This window comes from Panthera onca, chromosome X (genome assembly GCF_046562875.1).
Source record: "Panthera onca isolate mPanOnc1 chromosome X, mPanOnc1 haplotype 2, whole genome shotgun sequence".
Classification (NCBI taxonomy): Eukaryota; Metazoa; Chordata; class Mammalia; order Carnivora; family Felidae; genus Panthera; species Panthera onca.
This window is the reverse complement of record NC_138357.1, coordinates 47,748,320-47,773,024: the sequence shown is the minus strand read 5'-3', so window position 1 is coordinate 47,773,024 and position 24,705 is coordinate 47,748,320. Positions and strand designations below refer to the sequence as shown.

General features: G+C 45.4%; 1 protein-coding gene across 4 annotated transcripts in view; it reads left to right on the top strand.

Annotated features, from left to right (window-relative positions):
• Positions 1 to 20,621, top strand: part of DRP2 (dystrophin related protein 2) — a 40,055-nt gene extending 19,434 nt beyond the window's left edge. For 3 of the 4 annotated variants that reach the window (XM_081793881.1, XM_081793883.1, XM_081793884.1), the window contains 18 exons: positions 1,361 to 1,629; positions 2,017 to 2,163; positions 2,597 to 2,675; positions 4,345 to 4,405; positions 4,707 to 4,768; positions 5,794 to 5,868; positions 6,804 to 7,005; positions 7,236 to 7,321; positions 8,994 to 9,151; positions 9,475 to 9,641; positions 11,291 to 11,402; positions 12,702 to 12,838; positions 13,147 to 13,212; positions 13,464 to 13,529; positions 14,353 to 14,496; positions 16,144 to 16,381; positions 17,795 to 17,915; positions 18,201 to 20,621. In XM_081793881.1, coding sequence (XP_081650007.1) covers positions 1,361 to 1,629; positions 2,017 to 2,163; positions 2,597 to 2,675; positions 4,345 to 4,405; positions 4,707 to 4,768; positions 5,794 to 5,868; positions 6,804 to 7,005; positions 7,236 to 7,321; positions 8,994 to 9,151; positions 9,475 to 9,641; positions 11,291 to 11,402; positions 12,702 to 12,838; positions 13,147 to 13,212; positions 13,464 to 13,529; positions 14,353 to 14,496; positions 16,144 to 16,381; positions 17,795 to 17,915; positions 18,201 to 18,325 — 2,315 coding nt within the window. In that variant the 3' untranslated portion in view covers positions 18,326 to 20,621. The remainder of the gene's footprint in view (positions 1 to 1,360; positions 1,630 to 2,016; positions 2,164 to 2,596; positions 2,676 to 4,344; positions 4,406 to 4,706; positions 4,769 to 5,793; positions 5,869 to 6,803; positions 7,006 to 7,235; positions 7,322 to 8,993; positions 9,152 to 9,474; positions 9,642 to 11,290; positions 11,403 to 12,701; positions 12,839 to 13,146; positions 13,213 to 13,463; positions 13,530 to 14,352; positions 14,497 to 16,143; positions 16,382 to 17,794; positions 17,916 to 18,200) is intronic. The other variant, XM_081793882.1, reaches the window with a different exon arrangement.
• Positions 20,622 to 24,705: the final 4,084 nt, after the last annotated feature.

The window sequence follows — 24,705 nt, the reverse complement described above, 5'->3', positions numbered from 1 at the left end:
ACCTGGAGCAGGGAAGACCAATGGGTGGCTCAAAGCTATATGTGACTATGTGGAGCATCATGTGTGGCATTCTAATGAGACATAAAAAAGAAAAAACAAAAGACTCAAATGCATTGAGCTGACTCTGAATAAAAGTAGTAGTATGTCCTTTAAAAACGTACTCCTTTAAAGAAAAATAAAATAAAATAAAATAAAATAAAAAGTGTACTCCTTTATTCCGACATAGAGAGACATGCAGTGATGTTCTAATCAATGAGAAAATAAAAAATCTTTTTAAAATCTAAAAAGTTAGGTGATGACATTTCAGGAGAAAATTTATTGTGGGTCTTTATTGTGGTGACTTCTGGCCCCTTTCCTCAGTAGAGTAGGCCACTCTAGGTCTAGGTTCAAATAAGGGAGCAGGGTGGGATTCTTGGGGTAGCCCAGCAAGCCCTCTTCTCCAGAAGGAGTTCTCAACCTTTCAAGACTGGCTATGAATAGCCTGGAAGGATCCTTTGTTAACTGAGCTCTTTGTTAAAGCTGTTGACTCTCTCGGTTTACTTCCAGCCCCTCAGTAGGAGGCTATTAGTCAATTTACTATCCAATGGGCCTCAGATAGGACAAGTTCAAAAGAGAGCAGGACAGTTCCAATTAACCTGGAGTTTTGGGTGTCTGAATCTACTTCTGAAGGGAGTTCCAGGGGAGGATGAAGAAACCTACAATTTAAGAGCCTAGATAGAAAAGCTGGGAAAGTTAATGCTAACCTCTCCTAGGCATAAAATACTTCCCTTCTTTGGATGGAAGTGGGCAGCAGACACTAATGCAAAATGGCATTCCAGGGTCATGTGCATAGGACTCTGGATGATTTGCCTCACTGTGCCTCTTAAAATATTTTACTCACTGGGGTGCCTGGATGGCTCAGTCGGTTGAGCGTCTGACTTCAGCTCAGGTCATGATCTCACACTCCGTGAGTTTGAGCCCTGCGTCAGGCTCTGTGCTGACAGCTCAGAGCCTGGAGCCTGCTTCAGATTCTGTGTCTCCCTCTCTCTCTTCCCCTCCCGGCTCATGCTCTGTGTCTCTCTGTTTCAAAAATAAATAAAAACATTTTTAAAAAATTAAAAAAATAAAATATTTTACTCACTGTTTACCTTGCCCATTTTTTTAAGAATATGAAGAAATCCTCTTAGCAAGTGGAAAGTAACAACATGGTCTCTTGACTGTGGTGTTGGATCCACGAACCTACATGTGTGGTAAATCGCATAGAACTAAATATACACATAGGGGCACATGAACATTTTACAGAGGTATATCTTTGCCTCTGTCTTTCCCATGGCTGCCCCTGCCAGGTTGGCCTGACCTGGCTTCCTGCTTGCTCTTACAGATACTTCTCCCAGACAGCGGATCCAGAACCTTAGCCGCTTTGTGTGGAAGCAGGCAACGGTGGCCAGTGAACTATGGGAGAAGCTGACAGCCCGCTGTGTCGACCAGCACCGCCACATTGAGCACACTCTGGAGCAGCTATTGGAGATCCAAGGGGCAATGGAGGAATTAAGCAATACTCTGACCCAGGCTGAGGGAGTCCGAGCCACTTGGGAGCCCATTGGGGATCTCTTCATTGATTCACTCCCTGAGCACATCCAGGCTCTTAAGGTATACAGGCCCCCTAACCTGGCTAAAGTCCACCCTGAAACCTGACACTCCTCCCAGACCATGTCCCTGCTACTGAAGCTTCATTGTTGTCCCAGGTTGTAACTGAGCCTTTTCCAGTTTATGTGCTGGATTTTGGGGCCCGTTTAGCTGGAGTCTCCTCTGTCCTTTTAACGGTCTTCTCTTTCCCTTGTGTTTTCTGAGAGTAAAAAATGAAGCGGATAAGGACAGTGGCCCCCCTCACCTTCATCCAAATGGCCTAATAGCAAGCACCTGGATCGTGCTATTGAAACAAAAGTCTGGGTGAAGAAGGAGTAGTTGAGATGAATGACTAATGGTTCCTCTTACCTACTTTCTCTTTGCTGTGGGACTTGGGTCCTGGTTCTATAGCTATTCAAAGAAGAATTCTCCCCTATGAAAGATGGAGTGAAATTGGTGAATGATCTGGCCCATCAACTTGCCATTTCTGATGTACACTTGTCAATGGAGAATTCCCGCGCCCTGGAGCAGATCAATGTTCGGTGGAAACAGCTACAGGTAGAAGAGAAGCCTGGAGTGAGCCAATGGAAAGAGCTTTGATATAACTAGGCTTGGGAGAATCTTCTTCTGGCCAAAAGAAAGTGAAGGGGCATTAAAGTGGGATGGGACCTCCATGGGGAAAGAATAGTAGAGCATTTGGGGCCAGGGAACAGTCTTCTCAACCTCTAAGCTGCAGGAAGTAATTGAAATGAAGATTTGAGAGGGGCCTGTCTAAATGTGGGCATTTAGGGTCAGATAAGAAGTGACTGCGGCCTGTAATTAAGAATGCTCTTCTCTGACCCTTGGGAGTGATGTGGAAGCACTAGGAGCCATGGAAGGATCTAGAGCCAGAGACGAGTTAGCTTGTGAAGGACTTCACAAAGATTTCTGGAGGTGCCTGGAAATCTCACACTAAATATCTGGAATGAATTCACTCTGCCTCTTTCCATAGGTGTCAGTTGGCGAGAGGCTTAAGCAGCTCCAGGATGCCCACCGGGACTTTGGGCCTGGGTCTCAGCATTTCCTCTCCTGTACGTGAGACAAACTAGACTTCACTTACCAGAACCGCAGATACCTTACAAGAGAGTCTACTCATGTCCCTTGGGGGTCTGGTAGGAGCCCAATATATCTTGGCATCCAAGAAGCAGTAAGGATAAAGCAGTGCAGTATAGTGGAAGAAAGGACAGGGTCTCAAATCAGAGAGACCTGGATCTGAGCCTCTGCTCCTTGACTTAATAGCTGTGCAAGCCTGAAGAAAATAGCTTAACCTTTCTGAACATCAATTTTCCCATATGAAAAAAGAAGAGAAAATATTACCTAACTCATAGGGTTATGGGAATATTAAATAACTTGAATTTTTCAACAATATTTATTGAAGACCTAATGTGGGCCAGGTAGTGTTCCAGGCACTGGAGCTACATCAGTGAGAACAAAACAGACAAGTCTTTAGACTTATAGAACTTCTACACTAGTAAGGGAAGCCAGAACATAAACAAATAAGTAAAATCTATATAAGGTAAATTGGTGACAAGTGCTGTGGGAAAAAAAATAAAGCAGGGAAGGCATGAAAAGGCAGTGCTGGACTTAATGAGGGAGGCATTGCAATTTTGAATAGAGTAGTCAGGAAAGGCTTCACTGAGAGCTCTCAGAACAGAAACCTCAAGGAGACAAGGGAATGAGCCACGTGGATAATTGAGGGAAGAGCACACCAGGCACAGGGAACAGCAACTTCAAGGACCTCAAGGAAGGGGTATGCCTGAGGAACAGGAAAGAGGCAGGTGTAGAAGTAATATGGAGAGGAGAAAGCGGGAGATCAAAAAGGGTAGCAGGAGGCCAGAGCACTGAAGGCCTTGTAGGCTATGGTAGGAACTTGGGATTTTACTCTGAATGGAATTGAGAACCTTTGGAGGGGTTTGAGCAGAAGGGCAACATGGTGATAATCCAGGTGAGGGATTATGGTGATCCAGGTAAGGGTGGTAGCAGTGGAGATGGTGAGGATATACAGATGTGAAAATTAGATATGTACACAAAGCATTTGGCAAAGTATCTGGCTCATAGTAGGAACTCAATAAATGTTAATGGCAGTTAGAACTATTGCTATTAAATAATCACTGGCATGCAGCTATACCTATAGAAGGCTCTTGTATCCAGGGAAACTGCAGTGAGGAGGTTTGCCAGGTGACTTAGCCTCTCCTCAAACATCTGGAAGATAAAGACATGGAGCAGAGAAGGGCATCCTTTTCCAGAATTCCTCACCAGAAAGAAATGGGCAATACCATTCCCCATTGTCCCATAGGACTGAGAAGCTTGGCCTTCTGAGGGAAAGTTTTTGAGCCCCATCAGGAAAGTAGTCCACTTCATATCTCTAGCAGCACTGCAGCTGAATGTGTAGAAATGGCAGGCTGCCCAGGGAAGAGATCATCAAGGTGGCTGAGGCCAGATAGTCCTCTTCATGCCCTTGCCACATCATTGACACATGAGGGTATCAGTGACAATTTCTTCTTCCCTTGCCCTAACATCAGCGAGAGAAGTACGTTTATTAGTCTTGCCCCACCTTCAGGGGCTATTAAGAGCTGGTAATGCAAGTCAGACATCCCTGTTTTGGACTTAACCACCTATTTGGGAGGATAGAGCAGGGGAGTCAACAGGAACCTAAAAAGTATTAGTGGCCAACTTCTTTCTCTTTCTCTTCTTTACCAGCCTCTGTGCAGGTTCCCTGGGAAAGAGCAATTTCACCCAATAAAGTTCCCTACTACATCAAGTGAGTGACCATCTGAATTAGAAGTGGGTCATTCACCTGCCCACCCTCCTCCCTTGCCTATCCTTTTTTTCTCCCTGTTACTCCTTATCTGTTGGGATTCCTCCATCCAGTCCAGTTTTTCCTCCTACTCATCTCAAGAGCTCAAGATTCTGCCTGGGGAAAGGTGCTTTGGGATATTAATGGTCCACCCTCGGATCCTGCAGTTCCTTGCATCCAAACTATCACTGAGTGAAGCGCATATGTGTGTGGGGAGGGTGGGGGGTGGTGTGGACCCTGGTATTATTGATGCTTTTGTTTGTAGCCACCAGGCTCAGACCACTTGCTGGGACCATCCCAAGATGACTGAGTTATACCAAACCCTGGGTAAGAATTCAGAGTTCCTGTATAGGGTGGAGATCTATATAGCTGCCTTTTTCCTGTAAGAACAGAAGGGAATTCCATTCAACAAACAGGTGGGGGTAGAAGGGGGCACCTTGTCATTTACCCGGTGGCCTTCCTTCCTTTCTCCTCTGCACCTCCCTCAACTGGAGGCTCTACATTCCTCCTAGACCATTTTACCATCACATTAGGGAATTATTCTTACAGACCTGCTTTGAAAGACACTGTCCAGGCTATGATGAATATGACTTCCATGTGCCTTAGTTTTGGCTACTAAGAGATTCACCATTAAGGTTGCAAATTTTATCCATGCTGATGCATGTGAATATAGCTCATTCACTTTCTTTGCTGTAGAGTGTTCCATTTTATATACAACAGCTTCTTCATCCAGTCTACTGTTGATGGACTTTTGGGTTGTCTATAGTTTGGAACTAGTAAGGACAGTGCTGCTAACCTCTTGTACATGTCTTCTGGTGCACATGTGCACGTTTTTCAATCTAAAGGTCTAACATCATTTCAGTGTGTTGTGAACAGACTAGGAAATTTGAAAGTGCAACAGATCCTTTGCAAGAATTATATTCAATATTAATTTTGTTATGTTTTTACTTTATCAAAAATCTAGTAAGGTATTATCTCCTGAAATATTGTGATTCATTTATTTATACATGCACACATAGGGTGTACATATTGGACGGTGATATCAAATGAATGTCTTACTGTGCATCTTGGTCAATAAATGCTTGAAAATCACTGCTCTAGGATATGTAGCCAGATGTGTTGTGGGATATGTGAATGTTCAATTTTACTAGGTACTGCCAAGTTGTTTTCTGAGATGGTTGTATCAGTTTATACTTCCACCAGCAGGTCCTCATTTATCCACATCTTTTCTAACACTTTCTGTTTCTTTTTTCTTTTTTTTTTTTTTGCCAATCCAGTGGGTGTAATATGGTATCTTGTGGTTTTACTTTGCATTTCCCTGATCTGAGTGTGTCTCTTTCCATTATTTGTAGCTGATCTGAACAACATTAAGTTCTCAGCTTACCGCACTGCCATGAAGCTACGCAGAGTCCAGAAGGCGCTGCGTTGTAAGTTTCCCATCTCACTTCCCCGCAGCCTTCACCCTACTCCCACTCTTCCTCATCTCCTAGCTGTTTTCCACTTTGATTCCACCTTGTCCAGGGTTGTTGATTGGCTTGTCTCCAAAAGCTGGAGTATGCTGGTTGTGGGCACCTGCTCTTTCCAGGGGCCTTCCATTATTTCCAAGCCCCAGACTTGTTTCTAAATTAACCCATAACTATCCTCCTCCTTGTCCCTTCCCTGCCCAGCATGGATAATCAAGCAACTGTTTTGTGGCAGGAAGTAGTCCAGCCCAAGGTTTGGAGCCATCAGGGGCTTGTGTTCTTTTGCCATCTTGGAGTTGGTTATTGAATGTAGCAGAACTATTGAAGCAAGTGCCAGTGGTTAGGGGACAATGTGGCTATAGATAAAATGTGCTTTCTAGCCTTTCTTAGGAAGGCTATCCATTCAGTCTTCCTGGCCCAGGCATGTCTGACTAGGCTGGTTCCATCATTCCAGATAAATAGAAAGTCCTCTTGAGGCATGTCACATTTACCCAGACATACCTGAGCCTTCATAACTGGTATCTAGGTTCTCAGAACAAGGTTCATGAACAAACCTGTTTGCTGTTGAAATGTGTGTAAAGACAGAGAAACGTAAAATAGGATTTGACTCCTTGGGAGTTAATACAACAAAGGAGGTGAATTTACTCACATCCTACCATCTTCTTGAAACTGATGCCAAAGAACATATGGGTATATACATGTTTGGGGTTAATTTCCGTGGCCTTTCACTGCCATCTCCCTCTTCAGGATGAGGATCTTGGTGAAGGGCAATCTTGTATCATACTTATAAATGGATGGTCTGGAGATTCAGTCAAATTTGGTGATGCTAGTGGTGTTATCTTCTCATGTAGTCCTAGGAGTTCTACTTTTGGCCACTCTCCCTCTCTTTTCCTTCCCAGTGGACCTGGTAACTTTAACCACAGCCCTGGAGATCTTCAATGAGCATGATCTGCAGGCCAGTGAGCAAGTGATGGATGTGGTAGAGGTCATTCACTGCCTGACGGCCTTATATGAACGGCTGGAGGAGGAAAGAGGCATCCTGGTCAATGTGCCACTCTGTGTGGACATGAGCCTCAACTGGCTCCTCAATGTTTTTGATAGGTAAGGGCCTGTACCCCTCCCCCCCCAGAAGCCTCCAGGATGAAATCCAATGGGATATCTGAAGTGGGCATTGTGAGAAGGGGTCACTCCCACAGTGGACTTGGACTTAGCTCAACTTGGGGCATGGTTGGCACAGAGCCCTGCTGGGATAAAGTCTGCCAGGGAAATTAATGCTAAGATGTTAACCCTTTACATATATTCATGTTCTCAGTCTCTTCTCTTAAACCTAGTGGTCGCAGTGGAAAGATGCGGGCGTTGTCCTTTAAGACCGGCATTGCATGCCTGTGTGGCACTGAAGTAAAGGAAAAATTGCAATGTGAGTACAACTCCAAAGTCTGAAGTGGAGTTGGGTGGAGGGAGAGGCGTGATAGGAGGAGGAAGGGTGAAAATAAGCAGAAGGTAGGTCTTATGACTCAGCAGAGCACTACTCAGGCTACATTCTAACGGAGGTCCAGGCTAATGCAAAAACTTACAACAGTCAAAGGCTAAGATGGGTCTAAGACCTGTTATTATTTCCAGTGTTACTCCAAGGATTTTGACTTCTTCTGACCTAATATAATTAGTTGACTAAGCTCTGAGTTGGCTTCCTGGGGTATCCAAGGGCCTGACTTCCTAGTGCTATTTTCCTGTGACCTATCAGGCTCAGCCCTCCCCTAGTCTGAATCTCAAGCCATGTCACACATTCTACTAGAGACGTCCCATGTGATTACATGGGCAGGGCACAATAATCCCCAATATCTGGGAGGTGAATAGTATGCATTTCTGTAGTTTTTAACCTCTCTGGTTTATACTACCTTTGCTTTCCCCTCCATCCTCCATCTTCTGTATGGCTTTTTGTACTTTTCTGCAGCAGCAGTGTTAATTGTCAAGTGCTTAATGTGTGTTGACTGTTGTGCTAAATGTGGTGAGTACAAGGTCCAGTCAGACACGGTCCCTGCCTTAGGTTGTTGATAGTCCAGAGGAGGAGATAGAAGTACACAGAAGGCATTTTTGAAAGTGTTAATTAGAATAATCTGAATGGCAAAGGATATGTGCTATATTAGATCACAGAAGAGGGATAACAGTGGCCTGGGAAAACTTTAAAGGGAAGGAGACATAGCAAAGCATGTTCATAGCAATGATATTATTTATTTCTCCCAATATTCCTTTGAGAAGGAATGGATAGTAATTATTTCTTCTCAATTTTCAAGTGAGGAAACTGCAGCATAGAGAGATTCATGACTTATCCAAGGTCTTACAAGCTAGCCAGTAATGGACCCAGAGCTAAAATCCAAGCCATATGCTTTCCACTTCTGAGTATTTTCTAAGCCATAGGTGATGTATGAGACAGACAAGAACCTCTGAAGGAGCTTTGCTAAGATTGCGGTAGCATGGGGGTAGTTCTCACAGGGCAGATATAGCCCATGTTCGAATACCATAACCCATGTTCGAGTACCATAGTCTATTGCACATATTAGACTATGTTCTATTAGACCATAGTCAATTAGGTGATCATCTCCTATTTGTGGATGATCCATGTCAGTGTTTGTTTCCATTTGTGTGGAGAGTTGAGAGTTTACTGTAGTGTCAGATGACATGAGCTATGTGAACAGGAGGGGACTCATGATCAGGCACACCTAAACTCCACACTCCTTCATCTTGCTTCTTGAGAATCTGTTTTCCCAGCAGTGCCATATCTGTGTCTGGCACTGGTCTGACATGCAGCCCGCTCTCTGTCTTCATCTCTCTCTCTCTCTCTCTCTCTCTCTCTGATGCTCTCTCTCTCTTTGTGTCTGTCTTGCTTTTTGTCTCTGAACACGGAGATTGCTCTTTTTATAACTCATGGGCTTCTAGAAGATCAGGGATAGACCTTTAGGTATTCCAGTTTCAAAAGTCATTAGCTAAGTCTGTGTACTCTTTCCCTGTCTTCCTTTTCTGCTCCTTCTCCTCACACCATTCTCTGGCATTCCTGCATCGGGGTTGGCCATGACTTATGGTGGGGCCAGCAGACCTCTTCAGCCAAGTAGCCAATTCAGGCAGCCAGTGTGACCAGCGCCACCTCGGTGTCCTGCTTCATGAGGCTATTCAGGTGCCCCGTCAGCTGGGGGAAGTGGCAGCCTTTGGGGGCAGCAACGTGGAGCCCAGTGTCCGTAGTTGCTTCCGTTTTGTGAGTATGGGACTGGGTAGGGATGATAAGAGGGAAGGTGGGAGGAAGGGAGGGAGAACTACGAGTGAGGCTTTCAATCTGAACTACTCAGATGTAAAGGAGTTTCTTCAGAACAACAAAATAGAGGGTTCTCTGGGCTTTTAAGTCCAGAGTCCTACTGGGGAGGGTGCCAGCTCAACTAGGACAGGACAGTAGGTGTACACCTCTCTAGAATAGGCCATAGGCCAACCCAGGCCTTGCTGGTTCTCCTGTCCCTGTGAGGGGTGCCATTCTAGGAACACTTTGGGCCCCACTCATTGCCATTGGGCTTCTTGTTTCCCTAGAGCACTGGGAAGCCAGTCATTGAAGCTTCACAGTTCCTTGAGTGGGTCAACTTGGAGCCCCAATCCATGGTGTGGTTGGCTGTCCTGCATCGGGTCACCATTGCTGAGCAAGTGAAGCATCAGACCAAGTGCTCTATCTGTAGGCAGTGCCCCATCAAGGGCTTCAGGTAGGGAAAGCAATACCTGCAAGAATGATAATGTTAAATAGGCCATGTTACATATAAAATCATATATTATGAAACAATGTACATATTCCATAATTATATAATTACAGCTAATCTATGGTACGCTGTTATATGTTGTTGCAATCCTTTCTACTACTGAATGTTTAACTTTTTAGAAAATCAGAAATGATGAAATATTTTCTTTTCTTTTAGTTTATATTATGAAGTATTCCAGACTGACAAAAAATGTATAGAAAAGTAGGGGGTGGGATGGCGAAATAGCACAGAAAGGGAAGTAGTTTGTTCATTGTCTCCCAGGGAATATTAAGTAGACATATAAGATCACCTGTGTACCAAATGGTATGCTGGCAAATGGTTCACAACTGACTCCCCAGAAAGCAAAGCAAACAAACAAAAAACAAAACCTAATGTGTAGTATTTGCTAATTTCCATGATGTAAATACTCCCACTGTGGCTGATGTCCAGGTACCCACAAGAGGTTGAGAAGAGATGCATGGTTGTACACTATTTATAGCATAGATGATAGATTTAAACAACCTCAAGTGCATAGATAATAGGAAAATAATTAGGAGGTGATGGGTTCTGGGCATGTGTTACCTTTGTTTTTAATATTATTTACTTAATTGTGAGTTTAGTAATTTTTTATAATGGTTGTATTTAACAACTGGCTTGGAAAATCCCTGAAATTTTTAACATCCACCACCAAGCTTAAGAAAGAAGGCCTTATTGCAAGACATTTGAAGTTTCCCTGGTTACATTCTCCAGGCTTTCATCATAAAATGCTCAATTTTAAAACTTTTTAAAGCCTTAAGGCACTCTCTTTACAACTGCCCTGCTTTCTATAAGCAAATGAGGCACAGACGTGGAATGTGACTTGCCCAGGTTCACCGTTGGTTAGTATAGATCCAGGAATAGACATTTGATCCTCCTGACTTCTCTAAGTCCAGGCATTTCACCATTGTGTACTACTAGGTCTGGGCTGGGGAGTTCAGCCAGGTTTTGGACCTGGATCTTATGGGCTAGTCAATATTTAGTAATAATAGAGTTATTTTTATAAACAAGTTTTGGAAATAACTTAGCCGACTTGCCCAAGGCTGGTAGAATAAATGGCCTTTGTATTGGAAGTGTAAGTTCTCCAACGTAGGCAGTGGTACCTGTTAGACTGAACCCTTTGGGGCCATTTTTGTTTAGAAAGCTGTTCGAGGGTTGATAGGGGGTGGGGGAGAGGGGAAATGGGCATAGAGGAGGGCACTTGTTGGGATGAGCACTGAGTGTTGTATGGAAACCAATTTGACAATAAATTATATTAAAAAAAAAAAAGAAAGCTATTTGACATCGTGAGCTCTTTATCCCTTCCCACTTCAACCCTTTTAAAAAAGATGGTGAGGCAATGCTATTCCCCACACTTCCTAGGAGTCTGAGCATGTAATTTCATGGAGGTTTGTGGTCTTTAGACTAAGTCTAGTTATCTAGTGAGGATGAAGCCACTGTTATGTATAGGAGGTTGAGTGCATTGTGACTCCATGTCCCGCCCTCTACTAATGTGTGTGTGTATATTTGGATGTTAGGGAAATGGGGAGGTCACTATGGTACATTGGATCCTCTGTCCTATCACCTCTCATCTCCCCAAGGTACCGGAGTCTGAAAGAATTTAACGTGGACATCTGCCAGACCTGCTTCTTGACAGGCAGGGCCAGCAAAGGCAACAAGCTGCACTACCCCATCATGGAGTATTACACCCCGGTATGGAGCCTCCGGGCCGGGCAGGAGGGGGAGGCAGTTCTCAGGTTCTAGGCCCTTGATCCATTTTGCCAAGCATGGACTAACTATATTCTGCCCCTCACCCAGTTGCACTCTCTCTGTTTCTCTGTCTCTGTCTCTGTCTCTCTCTCTTTCTAAAAAAAAAAAAAAAAAAAAAAAAAAAAGCATTCACTATTTTCCTTCAGGGAAAAGTTTCAGGAAAAAATAGAGAGAAAGGAAGTTCCCGGCCCGTTGCTTACTTTAATTTTTCCTACGTAATTTCCTGAATTGCTCTGTCACCTGGTCTTTACCTGCTATTTTGTCATTTCTTCCATACCTTCTAGTCAATACCAAGGTTTGTGCTCAAATTACTCAGTCTCTTGGAGGTTAGAAAGGGTATGTTCTTTACCTGGGTCCCCAGATGCCACTTGGTTTTCATTGGAAACTGTGCCCTTCATTGCCACCTGAGTCCAGGTGGGTCAGCATTCCTGAACTCCACTCATAGAATTTCTCCTGTGCTGTATTCAGGACGCCCAGCTCCGTGCTTAGCTCCCTGAGCTAACTCTACTCCCCAAACTCCTTTATCCCTTTCTGCCCCATGGATACTCCCGAAGTCCCAAGTATATTGCCATCTCCCCCCACTGCTTTCTCCCACCCTACCACCCCAGTTTTCAACCTGTTTCCCCAGAATCCATCCCTGTAAATCACCATCTCTTCTCCATATTCTGTTGGCACAGAAACATGTGTGACTCAGTGGGAGCAGGGAGCTTGCCCTTTATTTTTATTTTATTACCACTTGAAAATAAACATTATAGTTTGCACCCTAAGTCAGGCTCTGTGCTAACAGCTCAGAGCCTGGAGCCTGCTTTGGATTCTGTGTCTCCGTCTCTCTCTGCCCCTTCTCCGCTTATGCTCTTTCAAAAATAAATAAACATTAAAAAAAATAAAAATACCCTCAAAAAAAAAGAAAATAAATATTATAAAAATCATGCATGGATAACTGGCTGGAGATGAGAGATTGAGAATGCTGTACCTCCTGCATTAACAAATATATACTTACTGTAAAAGAGTCCAATAATACAGAGGTGTATAAAATATAAAAGTCCCCCTCTCTCCTCAGCCTTGCTCCCACTTCTCCAGTCCAATTTCCCAGAGGCAACCAGTGTTCACAGTTTCGAATTGTACCCTTCTCGAAATTTTTCTGGGAGTGGGGCTAAGATTAGATTACCAGTCATGTTCCCTGCTCTAGGGGAGCACCTTCGAAGCCATTAGGGTGAGTCCCTCTGCCCTGTCTCCCCCTAGACCACATCCAGTGAGAACATGAGGGACTTTGCCACAACTTTAAAGAACAAATTCCGCTCAAAGCATTATTTCAGCAAACACCCTCAGCGAGGTTATCTGCCTGTGCAATCAGTGCTGGAGTCTGACTACAGTGAGACGTGAGTACCAGTGGGTGGGCACAGGCTGCAGGCCTTGCTGAGCTGGGGATGTGCTGTGTAGGAGCTGAGTCCCGCATGGGCTAGAGGAATGTTCCAAGGCAAACCTGACTAGTAACAAGGAAGTTCAGCTTGGGCCTGACAGGAATCTGGCCTGAGAAATAGATTAGAATCCAGTCTCTGTATCCTGTTCCCATCAACTCTTTCCCATCTCCCTAATTTGGTGGTAGGGGGTGGGGAGGGTTGTTGTAAGGTAACAGACTGCTCAGCTACCCATTCTTTGGCTGCCTGAGTCTGCTGCTTTCTTCTAGGCTGGCTTCTTCCCCGATGTTGCCACACGCTGACACACACTCCCGCATTGAGCATTTTGCCAGCAGGTACCACTGGGTTTGGAGGAGGGAGATTTTCAAGAGTCTAAGGGGGACGGGGTTTTCAGTCAGGGCAAAGAGAATGGAGTCAAGACCAGAGGGATGTGCATAGTGGGGTATGTGGCAGCCAGTGACGCCCAACACTTAAAGGCAGTTGGGGCAGCCATCAAAGCTAATGATCCCACTGTGGGATTAGAGTCTTGAGATGAAAACAGGACCCACATCCTGCTTTCCCTTCTGTTCCTGCTCTTTCTTCCCAGGCTTGCTGAGATGGAAAGTCAAAATTGTTCCTTCTTTAATGATAGCCTGTCCCCGGATGACAGCATGTAAGTTTTCCCAGCTGCTTATTTTCCAGGAATAATTCTCTTTGGGATCCCCCTGCCACCATTTGGGAAGGATATATCCTCAAGATGGTGGGGGGAGTATGGTGGCTAGGGTCCTAGAAGCCCCGAGGAAGGAAAGCTGCTTTCTGTGCACAGTATTTGGTAATAGAAGCTCTCTATTGATGGATCTGCCATCTGCCCAGGTCCCTTCCTCTTGTAAGCTCCCATCTTTCTATGCCTAGTTTTGAAGGAAGAAGAATATGCCCTCATTTAAAGTTGCAGAAATGAATCATTATCCTATGCTCAAGATGCCAAAGCCCCATCTAGTGCCACATCCTGGGAGACACCAGGGACTTAACTGAAGTGTGACTTGAGAGATTCCCTGGTGCTATAGGTCAGAGAAGGGGCCCTTTATTCCTAGGGAGATTCCTGGCATGCTCAGGAGGCTTAGAAGCTGCTGGCCCTGATTGGGACTTAGGCAGTGAGCCCCTGGGTGGGTGAGGAAGCAAAGGAGGATACGGTCAGGGAACAGCACAGACTGGGAAATGATTTGCCCATTGTTTCCCAAGGAGCTTTAGGTAGAACCCAGAAGCCCCAGCATCCTGAAAACCCTCTCTCTTATACCTTCAACCATGACCTCTGCCATCTTATTTTTTCATCCCTCTTAAACCTGAATATATAGCCTTTCCCTTTCTATGTGACTTAGAAGTGAATCTTCCAGCATATGTCTCCTGAGGCCTGAGCTGGAAGCTGAGAACTCATGCCCTGTGATGTTTCTTGGTTCAATGCCTGGCCACCTCCTTTTCCTCTCCCCACACCCATGCAGAGATGAGGACCAGTACCTGCTGCGGCACTCCAGCCCCATTACAGACCGGGAGACAGCCTTTGGACAGCAGGCTCCATGCAGCATGGCCACAGAAAGCAAGGGGGAGCTACAGAAGATCCTGGCACACTTAGAGGATGAGAACCGGTGGGTATGGTGATGGCACAGATCTGTGTGGGTTTGAGAGTCAAACAGTTTGAATTTGAGTCTTGATGCTTCCACATCCTAGCTATGTGGCCTTGAATGAGTTACTTATATTCTGTGGTCCTCCATTTCCTCATCTATAAAATAGGGATGATGATAATAGTATCTACCTCCTAGGGTCACTTGTAGAATTTCAAAGGAAATCAGGCATATAAATGTGTTAGCCAGTACCTGGATTATCATAAGCGTTCAGTAAACACTAGCTATTATAATAATTAATTGAATCCTTTGAATTCAACCCAAATATTTTCAAGTACCCAGTAGATGCAAGCAGAGAGAATGCAAACACAGAGAATTACAGAAGACAGTATTCATGTCTCTGCCCTCAAGGAATCTTCAGTGTTAGAAATGAAAAGAGGTACTTACACTTACTGAAAGTAATAAAACAAGAGGAGAGTGGCACTGCATGTAGTGTTTGAAGACTGGCAGAGGGAAGGTGAAGATTACAAGGATGACACTGATGTCCATAAAGTACGGGTGGCAGTAGGGGTCTAAGGAGGGTCCAAGCCACTTTGGGGGAATTCAGTAGAACCCAAAGAATTCCTCAGAACAGTGTTTTTCTCAAACATTAGTGTGCATACAAGTCACTTGGGGAACTGGGTAAAATGCAGATTTTAATTCACAGGTCTGGGGTGGGGCCAGAGTTCTATATTTTTAACCAGTTCCCAGGGAGGGGCAAATGCCCATGCTGCTGGCTCACAGACTACTTGGAGTGGAAAGTCCTCAGAACAGGACTGGTCTGCCAAATTTTCATTATTGGTTCAAGACAAGATAAGTAGAGAATAAGATTTTAGGAACTTTTATAGCAATTTGACACTGCCATGTCATCCAAGCACATAATTAGTGGACTTTTCATTGAATAAGGTATAGACCCATTTGAGTGTTGCTGAACTTGTGTGGCATGTCATGTGTGGCATGGGCTATGTACTAGCCATATGCATTTGGACCACTTACTGGTTCACAGTAATTTGAAAACCACCCCCCACCCCCGCCCCAGGATTTTGTTACAGATAGTTTAAGAAGCACTGTATTAGATCAGCAGTGGCCTGGCCCTGGAAAACATTGGTGAGGGAATGGTTCTGTTGCAAAAGTAATGTCCCCTAAAGTAGACCATCTCTTTGGAACCTGTTTCTTGATGACTAACATGGGTGTTCAAAGTGGGCCAAAAAGGCAGGTAGTGGAGAGAAGAGGCAAGATGGGTGGTCTTTTGTTTACATCTTCCACTGGAATCTAAAAATCTACAAATGGAGTAGGTGAGTCAGTGGCCCTAATGCCTCATTTATTTGCAGACTGTGTTTCTGTCTGATTTTAAGGTCAGAATTAATCCCTGAAACAGCACATCAAAGCCCTAAGACATTTGTTATATGAAATGTCAGCTCCCTCTGCTCCAAGGCCCAAGGATGGCAGAGTAAATGACATATGTGCTGGAGAAGAAATGGATATGGCTGTTCAACCAAGAACACAGCTAGGGTGGGGGTGGGGGTGAGAGAGCAAAGAGGTTGCTCACACTGAGGTATGAGCAGACATCTGGGACCTGGACAGTCAATACTTTGTTAGGGCCATAGGTCTTAACTCCTCTGTCCTTGGCAGGATTCTCCAGGGAGAGCTGAGGCGCCTGAAGTGGCAGCATGAGGAGGCTGCCGAGACCCCCACCCTGGCTGAAGGCTCTGCTGAGGTAGCACAGGACCACCACAATGAGGAGCTTCTGGCTGAGGCCCGGATCCTTCGGCAGCACAAGAGCCGCCTGGAGACACGCATGCAGATTCTTGAAGACCACAACAAGCAACTAGAGTCTCAGCTGCAGCGCCTAAGGGAGCTGCTCCTGCAGGTGAGGCTGAAGCGTGGGAGAGGACCAGAGCAGCCCCTGAGGGGAGGAGAGCTGGAGAGCACAGCAAAGGGGTAGAAAGAAAGAGCTCCTTGGCAGTGGCTGTTGGATGACTTTCTAAAGAGAACTGGGCTGACAATTAGGAAAGGTGGAGGAAGGAAGGGGCTGGTATGTCTCATTGCTCGGCCAATTCTGGGTGCTCACTTCTCCAATGACACATTTGAATCTGGTATTGAAAGAACAAAGTTCAAAGGATCATCTGAAACCTTGATTTTGCTACTATGATGTTTTCTAGAAAGAAGCAGGTTTGAACGGCCAAGAAAAAGAGTTTTTCTGGGAAGGGAGCTCTTTGTTAATGTTTGTCCCTTTCCTCTTTGAGAAGTAGTATATGTGATATAGTGAAGCTATGGAGTCAGACAGCCTGGGGTTTGAATGTGACTCTGCCAATCATCGCCTGTCAGGTGTTAAGAGTGACTTACCCTCACTTATCCCCAGTTCCCTCATCTGTAAAACAGGGATAATAATATATCAACTTCCTGGAATTGTGAGCATGTAATGAGATAATGAATTTAAAGAATTTAGCACGATGCCAGGAATAGTAAATACTTTGTAAATGTTACTTATCACAGCTGACCTTTAAACAACACAGGTTTGAGCTATGTGGGTCCACTTATATGTGGATTTTTTTTTACAGTACAGTAAGTGTATGTTCCCTTCCTTATGACTTTCTTTTTTTTCTTATGACTTTCTTAATAACATTTTTATTTTCTTTAGCTGACTTTATTGTGAGGATATAATATATAATACATATAATATATATAACAGTTCACTATGTTATCAGTAAGTCTTCTGGTTAGCAGTAGGCTATTAGGAGTTAGGTTTTGGAGAGAGTCCAAAGTTATATATGGATTTTTAACTGAACACAGGGGGGGTTTGGTGTCCGTAACCCCTACATTGTTCAAGGGTAAACTGTATTGTCACTCTATGTACCAATACCACCCCATGCCTCTTCCCCAGATCCTCCAAGGATAGCCTCTAGATGAATTCCTGGAGGTCTTAACATATGATATTATATCACGAACAGAGGATCGGGTGTACAACTCTATATTTTCAGAGAGAACTGGTTTTAAATAGCTTAATTATAGCCAAGATGACAGCAAGAGACCTTTAGGTGCAGTGCCATCCTTATACAAACTGGTAACCTTTGACACATGTTGTCGAAGGAAGAAGGTAACTGGTAACTAAATATTCTAAGAAGTTTCTTAAAAGGAAGAGCCACTGTTTGGGGCACTACCAAAAATTCTTAAAGTCCAAGGGCAAAGAGATGGGCATGAGGTCTCCCTTCTAAGCTCAGGAGTCTGTTAAAGTAAGGTCAGGAAAACAAAGCCATTTAAGTCATGCCTTACCTCTTGCTAGCCACCCACCGAACCAGATGGCAATGGCTCTGCAGGCTCATCCCTAGCTTCCTCTCCACAGCAGTCAGAAGGCAGTCACCCCCAGGAGAAGGGACAGACTACTCCAGATACTGAGGCAGCAGGTAAGTTCCTCCGGCTCCTCCCAGCCCCTTCTATGGCTGCTAGGGCTGGGACTGGTTTCTCCTCATGGCTTTGAGCTTAGCTTCAGGGATGATGGGCTTATTGATGGATTCATTTGTTTGCTTATTCTACACATGTATATTGAGCACCTTCTATATACTAGGCATTGTGCTGGAACAACACAAATGCTGTAGGTTTGTCCTTCAGCTGGCCACATCCCACTTCAGCCCCTTGTCCTCATCAAGGAATCTCTAGTTCTCTTCCCAAATCTCTCTTTTCCAACATAGATGATGTGGGGTCAAAGAGCCAAGATGTCAGCCTGTGCTTAGAAGACATCATGGAGAAGCTCCGCCATGCCTTCCCCAGTGTGCGAAGCTCTGATGTGACTGCCAACACCCTGCTGGCCTCTTGATGGAGCCAGTTCCCCATCCTATAATCCACAGTCTTCTGGTTCTTTCTGGTCAAAGTCTTCCTTCAGCCTTCACCCAACATTTCCAGTCCCTACCAGGCCCACATTCCTCAGCCAGAGTTATTTGGGCTCTGGGCAGCAGCAGGGATCCACTAGTATGTGAACTGGATGTGTGAGGACTGGGGGAGGAAGACGCATGATTCCTCCAATTATAGAAATGTGCCCTTTAATCCACAAGTTTGAGATCAGTCCCTTAAGTATGTCTCTGTTGCGGTCCAGGCAGATGGCACTTGGAAGCCATTCAGATGGGGACAGAGAAGCTGCCTTACAGAGCTAAGCAGTGCCCATCAGCCCCTTTCCCTTCTCCATGGAATTATGGAGATAAGGAAACCCAATGACTCCAGGGTTCCAGCATTATGAACCCGCAGGAGTTAGTCCTACTCTCTGGCCCAGCTCAGGGAGGCAAAAGAGTATCTCTGAGACTCCCTCCTACCCCCAAAAAAGTGCCCCTGAAAATGTCTGGGCAGCATGTGGCATACTATAGTTTGACAGCATATCTCTAGTCATCCTGATGTTACCTAGATGTTGTTTTCCCCTAGAATATCTGCAGTTCCTTCTGCCTCAGGCCCTGGCAGACTATCCTCAATGAGGGGGAACAATTTGTTCTGATTCCTACTTACACTTTACATTTGGAAGCATTAAAGAAATACTTAGGGCTTTGGTTTTTTCCCCAATCATCCTCTTTCTTGAAGGCTTCAGCATCCTGAGACACCAGCTGAGTTGCTCTAGGAACCAGCTGAAGCCACCCTTGGCTCTTCTGGGTCTGCCCTCAGAGCCCTGGGGTAGAGGCAGCAGCTTGCTCAGCAAGCGAGTCTTGCTCTACTTGGGTGAGGAAGGGGAAGCCACTCACCAGCCTGGAGGAGTGTGACTGCCCAACACTCTTGCAGGCTGTGACCCTTCTTTCTTTTAGGCTGAATCAGATGAAGTGACTCACTGTCCCTAGCTAATCATAAGGCAGATGCGAGTGGCAACCTTAAATAGTGGCCTCTTCCTAGGAGCCACTGGCCACACATCAGGAAGCTGGCCACGTTCCACCCAGACAACAGCAAGGCCTTCCTTTGCATAAAACTGTTCTTTCTAACTCTGGAAGGTGAATCCAATCCTCAAAGGAAACTAACTCTTCCTAGGCTACATATACCATAATCCTTTTATCCAGAAACTGTTCAAAGTAGATAGCGGGGTTGGGGGGGGGGGTAATGGGCTTGGGAAATTTGAACAGTCAAAGCCCACTTGGGGAGTTTTCTATCAAAAGAAGCTTTATAACCTAGAGCCCCGCAATTGACTTAATTTGCCTAAGTTTATATACATATATATCTATCCTGCATACCTACTGTACATCAGTACTCCCCTGGCCTTGCTCACACATTAAATTCTAATACCTCTCAAAGTATTAATGTTCTGCCTTGCTCTTTGTTAGCCCCAGCCTCTGGTTGGACTGATAGACGCATCCTGGCTGCTCCCCCTAGGATGTCTCTCCATTCATGTCTGGGGTAAGCTATCCTTAAGACCAAAGCCAACAGAAGCCTGTGGCCACAGTGGAATCTAACGGGAAGAGTCACTCTGTTCTCTTCACTCATTCCAAATTTCGTTCCCTTGACACCTGGGCCTTGGATGAATTTTCCTGGGCTCCCCTAAACAATGGTTCAGGTGCCAAAATAGAGCAAATGTGAGTTCTACTCATCGCATGCAAACAAGAAGGAACAGATGGGCCTTTATTGACCTTTGCCAGGCTTTGACGCAGAGAATACCCTCCAGCCCCTTCCAGGTCATAAGTCTGGCTCAGGGACTCAAAGAAAGCAGCAGTTGCCACCAAGGTCAGGAAGGTATGAGATAGTTGGGGTGCTCTGTTATAATAAAGCAGTAGGCCAGTGGGTAGAGCTTCTGGGAGGTTAGATTTATCTGCTGCAGGGGAAGGAGGGCAGCAGCTTTGATCCAGAAGCCTAGGATTACCTCCTTCTAGAATTTCCAGGGAGCACTAAGCCACAGGTCCAGGGCTAACCACATCTGCCTTAGTGCCCATGAAGTCTCTGGATGGGAGGCCTGGGTATCTGGATGTATGGTGAACAGGTTGTGGGTGGGCAACAAACACAGGGCATGGGCATCTGTCCATGGGAAGGAGGCTGTATTTGTAGGGGCATAGTTTGTAGGCAGGAATGGGGGAGAAGACATTTGCTATAGGTCAGGGAGCACAGGGTCTTTGAGGCATATCCTGCCTAAGGCTTAAGAGGGCAGATGTCAGGGAGCACAGGGTCTTTGAGGCATATCCTGCCTAAGGCTTAAGAGGGCAGATGTTATGAAACAATCTTTGACCGGGAAAGTCTTAGAAAATCCTTCCCATAACCCCCACCTCACCCAAGAGATCTTGGGCTGCCAAGGGCCTATGGCAACTGCGGTGGGCTAGGCATAGTAGAGAAGATGTAGATCTTGCTATGTAGGATTTGTGCTGTAGGTGGACCGAAGCAGCAGGTTGAATTCTCACTAATGGGGTCACTGACACTGTGTGTGTGGTCCTGTGTGTACCTTAATGCCTGAGGTGAGTGTATCACTCAAGGGTCCAGTGACAGTCACTGCAGCATGTGTGGGCAGTTTGCCCTCAGTGAGGTAAATGGATCCTTGGACACGGTGAATCCAAATTAGGGTGAGATTTACTGAGATGTGTTGTATGTTGTTAAGCATCTGTCATGTATCATGTCTCCTAGAGGTATCTTTTTTGTGTGATGCTGCATAATTTATGGCCCTGTACTGGAGGAATGGTAAAGGGGGAGTTTTCTGGGTAGGCAGCCTAAGGAAAGCCTCTGACTTGTGAGAAGGAACATGAGTGTTTGCTGGGGTTGTTGTCAAGTAGTATCAGGGAACAGTTAGGACTGATAGGCGATTTATTCTCGACAGGATTTGGCAGAGGCCAAAAAGCTGTTATGAAGGTGCCTCTGCTCAAATTGAGAGCAGAGCAGGGTCATGTTGACTGGGAACTTGTTAAAAAAGGCTGACTGGCTGCAGAACATCAAGCTGTTTGTTGGATGGTTCCCTAAAGAGGGCCCTACCCAGGAGGACACATGCCCTTCCCTCCAGAATGGCAAGGCTGAAATCAAGGCTCTCAAGTGCCCATTTCTATCAAGGCCCAAACTTTAAAAATATTTACTTTAAAAATATTTCTCTGTAGAGAAACCTGTTTGAGTTTCTCATGCTCCAGGAACTGGGCTGGCAAGGCCACAGTAATGAGAAACCCTGACGTCAGGCAGAGGCCAATGCTGGGAGATAGACGTTTTCCCTTCAGGTTAATTTTGAGGAATACCCATGCTGCCTGAGGTGTGTGTTTGGAATCTGGGCTCCATGTCCAGCTTCATGCTAGAACATTCCTGTAACACACATTCTCAATGGCCAACTTGAGGTCTCTGAGACCGTTTCAGGCCAAGAATCTCATTAAAGTTCCACTGGCATAGGTGACAGCCAAGAAAGTAAGCTACCTTAAGGCAAACAGTCCTGGGAGAGAAACTGGGGGGCCCTACCCCCGGGCTGTGGAGACTGAGCTGCTCAGCTGGGCAGCTCTATCTCTGGGCCTCCCTGCCAAAATCTGGCCCTGGGAACAAAGGAATACTTCAGCTCTTTCTTACTCTTTTAACACCAATGGCTGTGGGAGAGGGAAAGGCTCAAGGCCAGGAATCAGCTCCCAGCCTCCATCTCATCCCACAGCTGCTGCATTTGCGGGCATGGTGGGGGGGGGGGGTGGCTGCTGAATGTTCTTGCTGTCTCCAGGGCAGTATTGGGGCCCAAAGTGGAGCTTGCTATGCTGTTTGCTGGCTGCAATAACTGGTCTCAGGAATGGAAGTTGGGGAAGGGATCCAGGGCAGGGGGGAGGTGGCCAGGGTGGCACACAGGTCTAGAAATGGGACAAAGTGGGTGGGGCTGGGAACAAATTGGTTAACTTTGATTGCCACTCACTGTGGTGCTTTTCCCCTTTCCCTTGAATTCTGCTTTGAAAAGAATAAATTTGTATTTGTTTACTTTGGTTCTTCTGGTTATACTCTGACTCTGACGTTCCACATCCTTCCCTTATTTGGGTGTAGGAAGAGAGGGTGGGCCAAGAAGCCACAGGGATACTGCAAAACATGGGCTACCAAATGAGTTCAACACCTGCTGGACAAAACAAAAACCAACCCACCTGTAGTAGCCCCATCCACTACTGTTACCTGGATTGGTTACCTCTCAAGATCCTATACAAATTAGCCAGTTATCCCCTCATGGGATGAACTTTCTATACCAATGATTCTTAAATAACCATCCTCATCAATCTGAGGGAGTTTTCACCAGCCTGAAGCAATGTGAGAAAAATCAGGACAATGCAGTGACTTTCCATAAAGATACATTTACTCAATTTAAAGGCCTATATTTTATTATCGGCATATAATTTTTTGGAGTGTTAAAATGTCCCTGTAACTGGGGCAAAGAAACTATGGCAGTTTTTTTTTTAATGCCATTTTTCTAGCAAAATAAGACCCTGGGAGTCCCTCTTCCCCAACACCCATTTTTCTTTTCTCACCAATCTATAACACCACTGTCCAATAGAAATATAATGAGAGCCACATACACAATTTTCTAGCAGCCATATTTAAAAAATAAACAGGTGAATGGGGCGCTTGGATGGCTCAGTCGGTTGGGCATCTCACTTCGGCTCAGGTCATGATCTCGCCGCTCATGGGTTCAAGCCCCACAATGGGCTCTGTGCTGACAGCTCAGAGCCTGGAGCCTGCTTCGGATTCTGTGTCTCCCTCTCTCTCTGCCCCTCCCCCACTTGCATTCTCTCTCTCTCTGTCTCTCAAAAATAAACATTAAATTTTTTTTAAATACATAAAAATAAACAAATAAACAGGTGAGGAGCACATGGGTGGCCCAGTCAGTTAAGCATCTGACTTCTGCTCAGGTCATGATCTTGTGGTTCGTGAGTTCGAGCCCCACTTCGGGCTCTCTGCTGTCAGCATGGAACCTGCTTCGGATCCCGTCCTCCCCCTCTCTGCCCCTCCCCCACTCTCTCTCAAAACATAAATAAACTTAAAAATATATCAAATAAAAATAAACAGGTGATATTAACTTTAACATTTAACCCAGTATATCCAAAACATCATTTCAACATGAAATCAGTATACAATGAGATATTTTATATTCCTTTTTTTTTAACTAAGTCTTAGAAATTGTCAAACAGGCTGATAAATTCAGCTGGAAAGAAACAAGAGACCCACACAGATCCAGACAATTTACTACTCATAGAAGACAGCCAAAGCAAGATCAGCAATGGTATCACCTCCCTGCATCCCTTGTTCCACAGGTTGCCACTGAAACAAAAGGGGCCCAAGGACATGCAACATGGATGGTGGGACATACTATTTTTATGGCCTCCAGCTGTACACTTTGGGGGTGGCACGGCAGGCAGAAAGTCCTATGCTTAACCTAAATGAGGAAGGCAGATGAGGAACTGCCTCCCAGAAGCCTCCCTCGAGACAGGGAGGTGAGAAATGGTCTTGTAGTGACTTCTCATGAGACTGCCTATCTTCCCATGTTTCTGGAGGATCACAGGGCATTCTGCCAAGGCCTGGGTCAGCCTGCAGTTGAGCCTTGCCTACATGGCCTATGCTAATAGTGCAAGGTCAGCAGGGCACCAGTTACCTTACAGAAACCCAGTGTGTATTTTACACTTACTGCACATCTCAGCTCGAGCTAGCCAAATGTCAAGTGCTCAAAACCCACATGTGGCTAGTTGATACCATATTGGACAACACAGGTCTGTAATATGTAAAATTTAAAATCACTGGGCTGTAGAAAAAGAAAACTTCATGAGGTATCACTGTGTGTGTGTGTGTTTGTTGGGGTGAAGTGGGGAGTCAGGGTGGCAGTAAGCCTTGGGTGACTGGAGGGCAGTGGGGAAGCAGTTACCCTGGGTTACAATGAGATGTGGCAGCAGAGGGAATGCAAGGCCACTGCAGACGCATGGATTCACCCTTGCCCCTTCCTGTTGTCTTCCCTTCCATCCTGCCTCTCAGCAGAGTTCTGGCTGCTCTTGGGCTGTAGTATTGGATAGAGGCGGAACTAGGGCTCTTCTACCTCTATCACCTCTAGATGCCACCTGTGGCATATATGCCACCCTCACTAGCCTTAGTCTCTCCAGCCATGTCCCCAGGATGCTTTGTTATCTGTTTCTGCTCCAGCCCCCTGTCTTCCTTTTTTTAAGTTTATTTTGAGAGAGAGAGAAAGCACGAGCAGGGGAGGGGCAAAGAGAGAGTGAGAGAGAATCCCAAGCAGGCTCTGTGCCATCAGCAAAGAGCCTGATGTAA